Below are 14,033 nucleotides of genomic sequence, written 5' to 3'. Positions count from 1 at the left end.
CCTACACCTCACCACCTGGGAAACCAAGACCCAAGACACCCTACACCTCACCACCTGGGAAGCCAAGACCCAAGGCACCCTACACCTCACTACCTAGAAAGCCAAGACCCAAGGCACCCTACACCTCACCACCTGGGAAGCCAAGACCCAAGACACCCTACACCTCACCACCTAGAAAGCCAAGACCCAAGACACCCTACACCTCACCACCTGGGAAGCCAAGGCCCAAGGCACCCTACACCTCACCACCTGGGAAGCCAAGGCCCAAAGCACCCTACACCTCACCACCTAGAAAGCCAAGGCCAAAGGCACCCTACACCTCACCACCTAGAAAGCCAAGGCCAAAGGCACCCTACACCTCACCCCCTGGGAAACCAAGACACCCTACACCTCACCACCTAGAAAGCCAAGACCCAAGGCACCCTACACCTCACCACCTAGAAAGCCAAGGCCCAAGGCACCCTACACCTCACCATCTAAAAGCCAAGGCCCAAGGCACCCTACACCTCACCACCTGGGAAGCCAAGACCCAAGACACCCTACATCTCACCACCTGGGAAGCAAAGACCCGGGGCACCCTCAGACCACCATCCCACCTGGGAAGGTAAGACCTTGGACACCTTAAATCCACCATATCACGCAGGGTGCAGAGACTTGGGATACCCCCCAAACCACCAACTCTCCTCAGAGGCAGAGACCTGGCATAACCCCAGACCACCATGCTTTGGCAAGAGACACCTAAAATTCCATCCCACCTGAGCAGCCAAGACCTGGGAAAACCCAGAATACCATCCTACTAAGGTAGCAGAGACTTGAAACACACCAGACCACTATCCTACATGGGGGAAGCAGAGACCTATGACACCCCAAACCAAACATCCTACCTGGGAAGCCAAAACCCTGGTCACCTCAGACCACCATCCCACCTTGGGAGCAAATACAATCCCAGACCACCATCCAAACTAGGAAGCCAAGACCCAGGACACCTCCAGACCACCATGCCACCTTAGAAGCCAGGACCCAGGAAAACACCAGACCCCGATCTATCCTGGGAAGCAAAGACTTGCGATATCCCCAAACCACCAACTCTCCTTGGAAGCAGAGACACGGGATAATCCCAGAACACCATGCCACCTGGGAAAGCAAAACCTGTGACACCAAGACCAAGTGGTCCATGTTTACTTGTATTTTGAACCTTTTAGTGTGACTCTAGCGCTGTGTGTCCCAGTCATGTTCAGATTCTCTGACTGACTGATCACATTCCACCCATCAATATTCAATGACAGGTTAATGCGACTTCATTCCTGACCAGGGTGTGACTAGACATGCCTGGGGCCACCATGCCTCTGCTTTCCACCTGTGCAGGTCCAATTACCAGACTATTCACCTGGAGGAGGTTCCCTCTTCCTCCATACCTGGGCAGATCACTTCTTCAGTAAGTGGGGGGGGGGGGGTGACTGGAACTTCACCATCTGTACTATAGACACAACCTACTAGGGTCAATCATCATCCATCCCCATCCTCACTCTGCTGTCTCCAGTCCTCATCCCTACACGTACATCCTCCATACCCTGGGCAGATCACTTCTTAAGTGGGGGGGGGGGGGGGGTGACTGGAACCTCACCATCTGTACTATAGACACAACCTACTAAGGTCAATCATCATCCCCATCCTCACTCTGCTGTCTCCAGTCCTCATCCCTACACGTACATCCTCCATCTGCCTACACCCCAAACTCCATGTAATCATCACCCAGGTACTGATATACTGCACTGTCTTATCTCCATCCCTACCCAGACTCCCAATCCTCCTCTCCATCCCCACCTTAGACTTCTAATCCTCCTCTCCGTCCCTAATCCCAGAGTCCTCCTAATCCTCATCTACATCTCTACCCCAGACGACTCCTCTCTATTTTCATTTAGCCTCATCTAAGGTCCATTCTCCTCTCCATCCCTAACCTTAGACTCCTTCTAACCATCATCCCTACCAAGACTCCTCTCTATTTTCAATAGCCTTATCCAAGGTCCATCCTCCTCTCCATTCCTAACCCCAGACTCCTCCTAATGCTCCTCTCCATTTATCCCCCTCCACATCCTCAACCCCATCCCTACCCCAACCTCTATTTTCATTTAGCCCCATCTAAGGTCCAAACTCCTCTCCATCCCTAATCCCAGGCTCCTCCTCGTCATCATCTTAATCCCTACCCTCTCAACTTTCATTTAGCCTCATCTAAGGTCCATTCTCATCTCCATCCAGCATGAGATCTATCCTCGCTGTTCCCTCCATCCTCCCCCATAGTCATCACCATCCTAACCAAGAATCACCCCTCATTCCATCCTCCTTCATAGTCACCCCTCATCCCCAGTGTCCCCTCCATACTCCTCTCCCCCCACCCCAGTGTCCCCTCCATCCACCTCTCTCCCCCCCAGTGCCCCCTCAATCCTCCTCTCCCCCCCAGTGCCCCCTCCCATCCTCCTCTCCCCCCCCCCAGTGTCCCCTCCATCCTCCTCTCTCCTTAGTGTCCCCTCCATCCTCCTCTCCCCCCCGTCCCCTCCATCCTCCTCTCCCCCCCCCCCAGTGTCCCCTCCATCCTCCTCAGTGTCCCCTCCATCCCTCCTCCCCCCCCCAGGTCCCCTCCATTCTCCTCCCCCCCCAGGTCCCCTCCATTCTCCTCCCCCCCCCCGTGTCCCCTCCATCCTCCTCTTCCCCCCCCCCCCAGTGTCCCCTCCAACCCCCCCCCCCCCCCGTGTCCCCTCCATCTTTCTCTCTCATTGTCCCCTCCATCCTCCTCCCCCCAGTGCCACCTTCACCCCCCCAGTTTCCCCTCCATCCTCCTCTCCCCCCCCCAGTGCCCCCTCCATCCTCCTCTCCCCCCCCCCCCAGGTCCCCTCCATCCTCCTCTCTCCCCCCCCAGGTCCCCTCCATCCTCTCTCTCCCCCCCCCAGTGTCCCTCCATCCTCCTCTCTCCCCCCCCCCAGTGTCCCCTCCATCCTCCTCTCTCCCCCCCCCAGTGTCCCCTCCATCCTCCTCTCCCCCCCCCCAGTGTCCCCTCCATCCTCCTCTCTCCCCCCCCCCCAGTGTCCCCTCCATCCTCCTCTCCCCCCCCCCCCCAGTGTCCCCTCCATCCTCCTCTCCCCCCCCAGTGTCCCCTCCATCCTCATTGTCGCCTCCATCCTCCTCCCCCCCAGGTCCCCTCCATTCTCCTCTCCCCCCCAGGTCCCATCCATCCTCCTCTTCCCCCCCCCAGTGTCCCCTCCATCCTCCTCTCTCCCCCCCAGTGTCCCCTCCATCCTCCTCTCTCCTCAGTGTCCCCTCCATCCTCCTCTCCCCCCCCCAGTGTCCCCTCCATTCTCCTCTCTCCCCCCCCCAGTGTCCCCTCCATTCTCCTCCCCCCCAGTGCCCCCTTCACCCCCCCAGTTTCCCCTCCATCCCCCTCTCCCCCCCCCCAGTGTCCCCTCCATTCTCCTCTCCCCCCCAGGTCCCCTCCATCCTCCTCTCTCTCCCCCCCCCCAGTGTCCCCTCCATCCTCCTCTCTCCCCCCCCCAGTGTCCCCTCCATCCTCCTCTCTCCCCCCCCAGTGTCCCCTCCATCCTCCTCTCTCCCCCCCCCCAGTGTCCCCTCCATCCTCCTCTATCCCCCCCCCCCCCAGTGTCCCCTCCATCCTCCTCTCTCCCCCCCCCCCAGTGTCCCCTCCATCCTCCTCTCTCCCCCCCCCCAGTGTCCCCTCCATCCTCCTCCCCCCCCCCCAGTGTCCCCTCCATCCTCCTCTCCCCCCCCAGTGTCCCCTCCAGCCTCCTCCCCCCCCAGTGTCCCCTCCATCCTCCTCCCCCCCCCCCAGTGTCCCCTCCATCCTCCTCCCCCCCCAGTGTCCCCTCCATCCTCCTCTCCCCCCCCAGTGTCCCCTCCATCCTCCTCTCCCCCCCCAGTGTCCCCTCCATCCTCCTCTCCCCCCCCCAGTGTCCCCTCCATCCTCCTCTCCCCCTCAGTGTCCCCCTCCATCTCTTCTCCCCCCCCAGTGTCCCCTCATCCTCCTCCCCCCCCAGGTCCCCTCCATTCTCCTCTCCCCCCCAGGTCCCCTCCATCCTCCTCTCTCCCCCCCCCACCCAATGTCCCCTCCATTCTCCTCTCCCCCCCCCGTGTCCCCTCCATCCTCCTCTACCCCCCCCCCAGTGTCCCCTCCAACCCCCCCCCCCCAGTGTCCCCTCCATCTTCCTCTCTCAGTGTCCCCTCCATCCTCCTCCCCCCCCAGTGCCCCCTTCACCCCCCCAGTTTCCCCTCCATCCTCCTCTCTCCCCCCCAGTGTCCCCTCCATTCTCTCTCCCCCCCCCCCAGGTCCCTCCATCCTCCTCCCCCAGTGCCCCCTTCACCCCCCCAGTTTCCCCTCCATCCTTCTCTCCCCCCAGTGCCCCCTCCATCCTCCTCTCTCCCCCCCCCAGTGCCCCCTCCATCCTCCTCTCTCCCCCCCCCCAGTGTCCCCTCCATTCTCCTCTCTCCCCCCCAGGTCCCCTCCATCCTCCTCCCCCCCAGTGCCCCCTTCAACCCCCCAGTTTCCCCTCCATCCTCCTCTCCCCCCCCCCAGTGTCCCCTCCATTCTCCTCTCCCCCCCCCCCCAGTGTCCCCTCCATTCTCCTCTCCCCCCCAGGTCCCCTCCATCCTCCTCTCTCTCCCCCCCAGTGTCCCCTCCATCCTCCTCTCTCCCCCCCCCAGTGTCCCCTCCATCCTCCTCTCTCCCCCCCCAGTGTCCCCTCCATCCTCCTCTCTCCCCCCCCCAGTGTCCCCTCCATCCTCCTCTCTTCCCCCCCCCCCCAGTGTCCCCTCCCTCCTCCTCTCTCCCCCCCCCCCCCAGTGTCCCCTCCCTCCCCCCCCCCCAGTGTCCCCTCCATCCTCCTCTCTCTCCCCCCCCAGTGTCCCCTCCATCCTCCTCTCTCTCCCCCCCCCCAGTGTCCCCTCCATCCTCCTCTCTCTCCCCCCCCAGTGTCCCCTCCATCCTCCTCTCTCCCCCCCCAGTGTCCCCTCCATCCTCCTCTCTCCCCCCCCAGTGTCCCCTCCATCCTCCTCTCTCCCCCCCCCAGTGTCCCCTCCATCCTCCTCTCCCCCCCCCAGTGTCCCCTCCATCCTCCTCTCCCCCCCCCCCAGTGTCCCCTCCATCCTCCTCTCCCCCTCAGTGTCCCCTCCATCCTCCTCTCCCCCTCAGTGTCCCCTCCATCCTCCTCTCTTCCCCCCCCCAGTGTCCCCTCCATCCTCCTCTCCCCCTCAGTGTCCCCTCCATCCTCATCTTCCCCCCAGTGTCCCCTCCATCCTCCTCTCCCCCCCAGTGTCCTCTCCATCCTCCTCTCCCCCCCAGTGTCCTCTCCATCCTCCTCTCCCCCCCAGTGTCCTCTCCATCCTCCTCTCCCTACCCACAGTGTCCCCTCCATCCTCCTCTCCCTCCCCCCCAATGTCCCCTCCATCCTCCTCTCCCTCCCCCCAATGTCCCCTCCATCCTCCTCTCCCCCCCCCCCAGTGTCCCCTCCATCCTCCTCAGTGTCCCCTCCATCCTCCTCTCCCCCCCCCCCACAGGTCCTCTCCATTCTCCTCTCCCCCCCCCCAGGTCCCCTCCATTCTCCTCTCCCCCCCCCCCCGTGTCCCCTCCATCCTCCTCTCCCCCCCCCCCCCCCAGTGTCCCCTTCATCTTCCTCTCTGTGTCCCCTCCATCTTCCTCTCTGTGTCCCCTCCACCCTCCCCCCCCCCAGTGCCCCCTTCACCCCCCCCCCCCAGTTTCCCCTCCAGCCTCCTCAGTGTCCCCTCCATCCTCCTCTCCACCCCTCCACCCTCCTCCCCCCCCCCCTCCATCCTCCTCTCTCCCCCCCCCAGTGTCCCCTCCCAGGTCCCCTCCATCCTCCTCTCCCCCCCCAGGTCCCCTCCATCCTCCTCTCCCCCCCCCCCCAGTGTCCCCTCCATCCTCAATGTCCCCTCCATCCTCTCTCCCCCCCAGTGTCCCCTCCATTCTCCTCTCCCCCCCCCCAGTGTCCCCTCCATCCTCCTCATTGTCGCCTCCATCCTCCTCTCTCCCCCCCCCCAGTGTCCCCTCCATCCTCTCTCCCCCCCAGGTCCCCTCCATTCTCCTCTCCCCCCCAGGTCCCCTCCATCCTCCTCTCCCCCCCCCCCCCCAGTGTCCCCTCCATCCTCCTCAGTGTCCCCTCCATCCTCCTCTCCCCCCCCCCCAGTGTCCCCTCCATCCTCCTCTCCCCCCCCCGCAGGTCCCCTGCATCCTCCTCTCCCCCCCCCCCGCAGGTCCCCTGCATCCTCCTCTCCCCCCAATGTCCCCTCCATCCTCCTCTCCCCCCCCCCCAGTGTCCCCTCCATCCTCCTCTCCCCTCAGTGTCCCCTCCATCCTCCTCTCTCCCCCCCCCCTCAGTGTCCCCTCCATCCTCCTCTCCCCCCCCCAGTGTCCCCTCCATCCTCCTCTCCCCCCCCCCAGTGTCCCCTCCATCCTCCTCTCCCCCCCCCAGTGTCCCCTCCATCCTCCTCTCCCCCCCCCAGTGTCCCCTCCATTCTCCTCCCCCCCAGGTCCCCTGCATCCTCCTCCCCCCCCCCAGGTCCCCTGCATCCTCCTCTCTCCCCCCCCCCCCCAGTGTCCCTTCCATCCTCCTCCCTCCCCCCCAGTGTCCTCTCCATCCTCCTCTCCCCCCCAGTGTCCTCTCCATCCTCCTCTCCCCCCCAGTGTCCTCTCCATCCTCCTCTCCCTACCCACAGTGTCCCCTCCATCCTCCTCTCCCTCCCCCCAATGTCCCCTCCATCCTCCTCTCCCCCCCCAGTGTCCCCTCCATCCTCCTCTCCCCCCCAGTGTCCCCTCCATCCTCCTCAGTGTCCCCTCCATCCTCCTCTCCCCCCCCTACAGGTCCCCTCCATTCTCCTCTCCCCCCCAGGTCCCCTCCATTCTCCTCTCCCCCCCCCCCCCCGTGTCCCCTCCATCCTCCTCTCCCCCCCCCCAGTGTCCCCTTCATCTTCCTCTCTGTGTCCCCTCCATCTTCCTCTCTGTGTCCCCTCCACCCTCCCCCCCCAGTGCCCCCTTCACCCCCCCCCCAGTTTCCCCTCCAGCCTCCTCAGTGTCCCCTCCATCCTCCTCTCCGCCCCCTCCACCCTCCTCTCCCCCCCCCTCCATCCTCCTCTCTCCCCCCCCAGTGTCCCCTCCCCCCCCAGGTCCCCTCCATCCTCCTCTCCCCCCCAGGTCCCCTCCATCCTCCTCTCCTCCCCCCCCCAGTGTCCCCTCCATCCTCAATGTCCCCTCCATCCTCTCTCCCCCCCAGTGTCCCCTCCATTCTCCTCTCCCCCCCCCCCAGTGTCCCCTCCATCCTCCTCATTGTCGCCTTCATCCTCCTCTCTCCCCCCCCCAGTGTCCCCTCCATTCTCCTCTCCCCCCCAGGTCCCCTCCATTCTCCTCTCCCCCCCAGGTCCCATCCATCCTCCTCTCCCCCCCCCCCCCAGTGTCCCCTCCATCCTCCTCAGTGTCCCCTCCATCCTCCTCTCCCCCCCCCAGTGTCCCCTCCATCCTCCTCTCCCCCCCCCCCCCGCAGGTCCCCTGCATCCTCCTCTCCCCCCAATGTCCCCTCCATCCTCCTCTCCCCCCCCCCCCCAGTGTCCCCTCCATCCTCAATGTCCCCTCCATCCTCTCTCCCCCCCAGTGTCCCCTCCATTCTCCTCTCCCCCCCCCAGTGTCCCCTCCATCCTCCTCATTGTCGCCTCCATCCTCCTCTCCCCCCCCCCAGTGTCCCCTCCATCCTCCTCAGTGTCCCCTCCATCCTCCTCTCCCCCCCCCCCAGTGTCCCCTCCATCCTCCTCTCCCCCCCCCCCCCGCAGGTCCCCTGCATCCTCCTCTCCCCCCAATGTCCCCTCCATCCTCCTCTCCCCCCCCCCCAGTGTCCCCTCCATCCTCAATGTCCCCTCCATCCTCTCTCCCCCCCAGTGTCCCCTCCATTCTCCTCCCCCCCCCCAGTGTCCCCTCCATCCTCCTCATTGTCGCCTCCATCCTCCTCTCTCCCCCCCCCAGTGTCCCCTCCATCCTCTCTCCCCCCCCAGGTCCCCTCCATTCTCCTCTCCCCCCCAGGTCCCATCCATCCTCCTCTCCCCCCCCCCAGTGTCCCCTCCATCCTCCTCAGTGTCCCCTCCATCCTCCTCTCCCCCCCCCCCGCAGGTCCCCTGCATCCTCCTCTCCCCCCCAATGTCCCCTCCATCCTCCTCCCCCCCCCCCAGTGTCCCCTCCATCCTCCTCTCCCCTCAGTGTCCCCTCCATCCTCCTCTCCCCCCCCCCAGTGTCCCCTCCATCCTCCTCTCTCCCCCCTCAGTGTCCCCTCCATCCTCCTCTCTCCCCCTCAGTGTCCCCTCCATTCACCTCCCCCCCCCCAGGTCCCCTGCCCCCCCCAGGTCCCCTGCATCCTCCTCCCCCCCCCAGGTCCCCTCCATCCTCCTCCCTCCCCCCCAGTGTCCCCTCCATCCTCCTCTCCCCCCCAGTGTCCCCTCCATCCTCCTCTCCCCCCAGTGTCCCCTCCATCCTCCTCTCCCCCCCAGGTCCCATCCATCCTCCTCTCCCCCCCCCCCCCCAGTGTCCCCTCCATCCTCCTCAGTGTCCCCTCCATCCTCCTCTCCCCCCCCCCCCAGTGTCCCCTCCATCCTCCTCTCCCCCCCCTCCATCCTCCTCTCCCCCCCCCAGTGTCCCCTCCATCCTCCTCTCCCCCCCCCCCCGCAGGTCCCCTGCATCCTCCTCTCCCCCCAATGTCCCCTCCATCCTCCTCTCCCCCCCCCCCAGTGTCCCCTCCATCCTCAATGTCCCCTCCATCCTCTCTCCCCCCCAGTGTCCCCTCCATTCTCCTCTCCCCCCCCCAGTGTCCCCTCCATCCTCCTCATTGTCGCCTCCATCCTCCTCTCCCCCCCCCCAGTGTCCCCTCCATCCTCAGTGTCCCCTCCATCCTCCTCTCCCCCCCCCCAGTGTCCCCTCCATCCTCCTCTCCCCCCCCCCGCAGGTCCCCTGCATCCTCCTCTCCCCCCAATGTCCCCTCCATCCTCCTCTCCCCCCCCCCCCAGTGTCCCCTCCATCCTCTCTCCCCCCCAGTGTCCCCTCCATTCTCCTCCCCCCCCCCCTAGTGTCCCCTCCATCCTCCTCATTGTCGCCTCCATCCTCCTCTCTCCCCCCCCCCCCAGTGTCCCCTCCATCCTCTCTCCCCCCCAGGTCCCCTCCATTCTCCTCTCCCCCCCAGTTTCCCCTCCATCCTCCTCTCCCCCCAGTGTCCCCTCCATCCTCAATGTCCCCTCCATCCTCTCTCCCCCCCAGTGTCCCCTCCATTCTCCTCTCCCCCCCCCCAGTGTCCCCTCCATCCTCCTCATTGTCGCCTCCATCCTCCTCTCCCCCCCCCCCCCAGTGTCCCCTCCATCCTCAGTGTCCCCTCCATCCTCCTCTCCCCCCCCCCCAGTGTCCCCTCCATCCTCCTCTCCCCCCCCCGCAGGTCCCCTGCATCCTCCTCTCCCCCCAATGTCCCCTCCATCCTCCTCTCCCCCCCCCCCCAGTGTCCCCTCCATCCTCTCTCCCCCCCAGTGTCCCCTCCATTCTCCTCCCCCCCCCCCCCAGTGTCCCCTCCATCCTCCTCATTGTCGCCTCCATCCTCCTCTCTCCCCCCCCCCCCAGTGTCCCCTCCATCCTCTCTCCCCCCCAGGTCCCCTCCATTCTCCTCTCCCCCCCAGTTTCCCCTCCATCCTCAATGTCCCCTCCATCCTCTCTCCCCCCCAGTGTCCCCTCCATTCTCCTCTCCCCCCCCCCAGTGTCCCCTCCATCCTCCTCATTGTCGCCTCCATCCTCCTCTCCCCCCCCCCCAGTGTCCCCTCCATCCTCAGTGTCCCCTCCATCCTCCTCTCCCCCCCCCAGTGTCCCCTCCATCCTCCTCTCCCCCCCCCGCAGGTCCCCTGCATCCTCCTCTCCCCCCAATGTCCCCTCCATCCTCCTCTCCCCCCCCCCAGTGTCCCCTCCATCCTCTCTCCCCCCCAGTGTCCCCTCCATTCTCCTCCCCCCCCCCAGTGTCCCCTCCATCCTCCTCATTGTCGCCTCCATCCTCCTCTCTCCCCCCCCCCCCCAGTGTCCCCTCCATCCTCTCTCCCCCCCAGGTCCCCTCCATTCTCCTCTCCCCCCCAGTTTCCCCTCCATCCTCCTCTCCCCCCAGTGTCCCCTCCATCCTCCTCTCCCCCCCCCCGTGTCCCCTCCATCCTCCTCTCCCCCCCCCCCGTGTCCCTTCCATCCTCCTCTCCCTCTCCCCCCAGTGTCCCCTCCATCCTCCTCTCCCCCCAGTGTCCCCTCCATCCTCCTCTCCCCCCCCCCGTGTCCCTTCCATCCTCCTCTCCCTCTCCCCCCAGTGTCCCCTCCATCCTCCTCTTCCCCCCAGTGTCCCCTCCATCCTCCTCTTCCCCCCAGTGTCCCCTCCATCCTCCTCTTCCCCCCAGTGTCCCCTCCATCCTCCTCTCCCCCCAGTGTCCCCTCCATCCTCCTCTCCCCCCCAGTGTCCCCTCCATCCTCCTCTCCCCCCCAGTGTCCCCTCCATCCTCCTCTCCCCCCCAGTGTCCCCTCCATCCTCCTCTCCCCCCCAGTGTCCCCTCCATCCTCCTCTCCCTCTCCCCCCAGTGTCCCCTCCATCCTCCTCTTCCCCCCAGTGTCCCCTCCATCCTCCTCTCCCCCCAGTGTCCCCTCCATCCTCCTCTCCCCCCAGTGTCCCCTCCATCCTCCTCTCCCCCCAGTGTCCCCTCCATCCTCCTCTCCCCCCCAGTGTCCCCTCCATCCTCCTCTCCCCCCCAGTGTCCCCTCCATCCTCCTCTCCCCCCCAGTGTCCCCTCCATCCTCCTCTCCCCCCCAGTGTCCCCTCCATCCTCCTCTCCCTCTCCCCCCAGTGTCCCCTCCATCCTCCTCTTCCCCCCAGTGTCCCCTCCATCCTCCTCTCCCCCCAGTGTCCCCTCCATCCTCCTCTCCCCCCAGTGTCCCCTCCATCCTCCTCTCCCCCCCAGTGTCCCCTCCATCCTCCTCTCCCCCCCAGTGTCCCCTCCATCCTCCTCTCCCCCCAGTGTCCCCTCCATCCTCCTCTCCCCCCCAGTGTCCCCTCCATCCTCCTCTTCCCCCCAGTGTCCCCTCCATCCTCCTCCCCCCAGTGTCCCCTCCATCCTCCTCTCCCCCCCAGTGTCCCCTCCATCCTCCTCTCCCCCCCAGTGTCCCCTCCATCCTCCTCTCCCCCCCAGTGTCCCCTCCATCCTCCTCTCCCCCCCAGTGTCCCCTCCATCCTCCTCTCCCCCCCAGTGTCCCCTCCATCCTCCTCTCCCCCCAGTGTCCCCTCCATCCTCCTCTCCCCCCCAGTGTCCCCTCCATCCTCCTCTCCCCCCAGTGTCCCCTCCATCCTCCTCTCCCCCCAGTGTCCCCTCCATCCTCCTCTCCCCCCCAGTGTCCCCTCCATCCTCCTCTCCCCCCCAGTGTCCCCTCCATCCTCCTCTCCCCCCCAGTGTCCCCTCCATCCTCCTCTCCCCCCAGTGTCCCCTCCATCCTCCTCTCCCCCCCAGTGTCCCCTCCATCCTCCTCTCCCCAGTGTCCCCTCCATCCTCCTCTCCCCCCAGTGTCCCCTCCATCCTCCTCTCCCCCCCAGTGTCCCCTCCATCCTCCTCTCCCCTCCAGTGCCCCCTCCATCCTCCTCCCCCCAGTGCCCCCTCCATCCTCCTCTCCCCCTCAGTGTCCCCTCCATCCTCCTCTCCCCTCCATCACTCACCCACTTCCCCGGACACGGGCCGGCTCCGCCCTATCAGAGTGCCGGTGAAGCGGCTCCCGTCCTCCAGGATGAGTTCCGCCATCTCCGCTGCCGCAGCCATGTGTGTCACAGCCGGCCACGTGCCCGTACCGAGGGGCGGGGGGGAGGGAGAGAATGACGGCTGGGCGGGGATACAGGTGCGGAGGAATGAACGGGTGGGCGGGGACTCCGGGTGGCGGGGATACGAGTGAAAGAAGAATGAGAGGGCGGGGCAGAAATGCCGGGAGGCGGGGTTACAGGTGGAGGAGAGGCGGGGTCCCATATGCTGGCCACACCGCGCGGAGGAGGAGACATCCCTGCGGATCCGCCCACCTCATTCTTCGTGCGTGTGTGGGGGTGACAACACAAGAACACAATTAGGATACAGGAACAGAGCGTTGTCACCCTCATGAAGTGGCTGCACAAGGACCTCCAGGGATCATTTTATTAGAATTAGCCGATTTATAATTATTGAGGATGAGAATGACATAGCATTGATGTAATGAAGATGATTTGTGATTGGATGTTTACCAGGATGGGGTCAGAGGGCTGGGTGTGGCCTGCTGTTAAAGCTACACCCTCCATGCAGCCAATGAATCTCTGAGATGATGGAGGGATCCTCTGGGCTTCCCTCCCACAAGTGTTTGGAAGAAGAGATACAATGTAACAGTTCTAGAGGGAATCAGGAAACATTGGTTACATTTATTAGTTACTTTCCTCCATAATTGTTACATTGTATCTCAGTGGCGGCCGGTCTATAAGGGGCGCAGGGGCGCCGCCCCCCAATCTGTGTCAAAAATAAAAAATAAATTACCATTTTCAGCCCACTAGGGGCGCCGGACCTACTACGGTCTATGGGGGGGGTGCGCCAGGCAAAGGCACCGATTGGGGGCCTTCTGGGGGTCATCGGGGCGCAGAGCAATGTGCCCCGACACTCCCCACTTTAGTGCTGTCCTGGCTGTGATTGGTCCAGACTCCAGCCTGGACCAATCATACAGGGGGACATCCCGGGTGACGTGACGCGTGGGGGTGGTGCGTGCGTCAGTCACTCAACGTCCCGGCATCACGTCATCACCTTCCCGCCCGCCATCAGACCAGAGAGGAGGGCCGCCGCGTGATCGAGGAAGAAGGCAGAAGAGGTCGTCTCTTCTGAGTAGTCCCGACTCTGGGCAGCAGCACGCCAGGCAGGGTGACGGCACCAGTGTGAGGTAAGTGAAGTGATGCCTCAGGGAGTCGGGGGGGGGCCCACACACTGCTTTGAAGGGGGCAAGCACGCACGCTGGTCTCTACATTGATGGGGGCAGGCAAGCTGGTCACTGCATTGATGGGGGCATGCAAGCTGGTCACTGCATTGATGGGGGCACGGCAAGCTGGTCACTGCATTGATGGGGGCACGGCAAGCTGGTCTCTGCATTGATGGGGGCACGGCAAGCTGGTCACTGCATTGATGGGGGCACAGCACTCTGGTCACTGCATTGATCATGGGGGCACGGCACGCTGGTCACTGCATTGATGGGGGCACGGCACGCTGGTCTCTGCATTGATGGGGGCACGGCAAGCTGGTCACTGCATTGATGGGGGCAAGCAAGCTGGTCACTGCATTGATGGGGGCAGGCAAGCTGGTCACTGCATTGATGGGGGCATGCAAGCTGGTCACTGCATTGATGGGGGCACGGCATGCTGGTCTCTGCATTGATGGGGGCACGGCACGCTGGTCACTGCATTGATGGGGGCACGGCACGCTGGTCTCTGCATTGATGGGGGCACGGCATGCTGGTCTCTGCATTGATGGGGGCACGGCACGCTGGTCTCTGCATTAATGGGGACATGCACGCTGGTCTCTGCATTGATGGGGGCACGGCACGCTGGTCTCTGCATTGATGGGGGCACGGCACGCTGGTCACTGCATTGATGGGGGCACGGCACGCTGGTCTCTGCATTAATGGGGACACGCACGCTGGTCTCTGCATTGATGGGGGCACGGCCCGCTGGTCTCTGCATTGATGGGGGCACGGCACGCTGGTCTCTGCATTAATGGGGACACGCACGCTGGTCTCTGCATTGATGGGTGCACGGCACGCTGGTCTCTGCATTGATGGGGGCACGGCACGCTGGTCACTGCATTGATGGGGGCACAGCACTCTGGTCACTGCATTGATGGGGGCAAGCAAGCTGGTCACTGCATTGATGGGGGCAGGCAAGCTGGTCACTGCATTGATGGGGGAACGGCACGCTGGTCACTGCATTGAT

The 14,033-nt window shown here is 64.6% G+C and overlaps 1 protein-coding gene across 1 annotated transcript in view; it reads right to left on the bottom strand.

Annotated features, from left to right (window-relative positions):
* CAD (carbamoyl-phosphate synthetase 2, aspartate transcarbamylase, and dihydroorotase) overlaps window positions 1-11,932 on the bottom strand; it is a 68,918-nt gene extending 56,986 nt beyond the window's left edge. Inside the window, exon 1 of the mRNA XM_082249389.1 lies at window positions 11,766-11,932. Within this exon, the coding sequence (XP_082105515.1) occupies window positions 11,766-11,865 (100 nt within the window). The 5' untranslated portion in view covers window positions 11,866-11,932. The remainder of the gene's footprint in view (window positions 1-11,765) is intronic.
* Between the last annotated feature and the right edge of the window lie 2,101 nt (window positions 11,933-14,033).

The sequence above is a fragment of the Pelophylax lessonae genome (assembly GCF_965119305.1).
Source record: "Pelophylax lessonae genome assembly, chromosome: 3".
In the NCBI taxonomy this organism is placed as follows: domain Eukaryota; kingdom Metazoa; phylum Chordata; class Amphibia; order Anura; family Ranidae; genus Pelophylax; species Pelophylax lessonae.
Note: the sequence above shows the minus strand (reverse complement) of the source record. Positions and strands in the feature narration are given on the sequence as shown.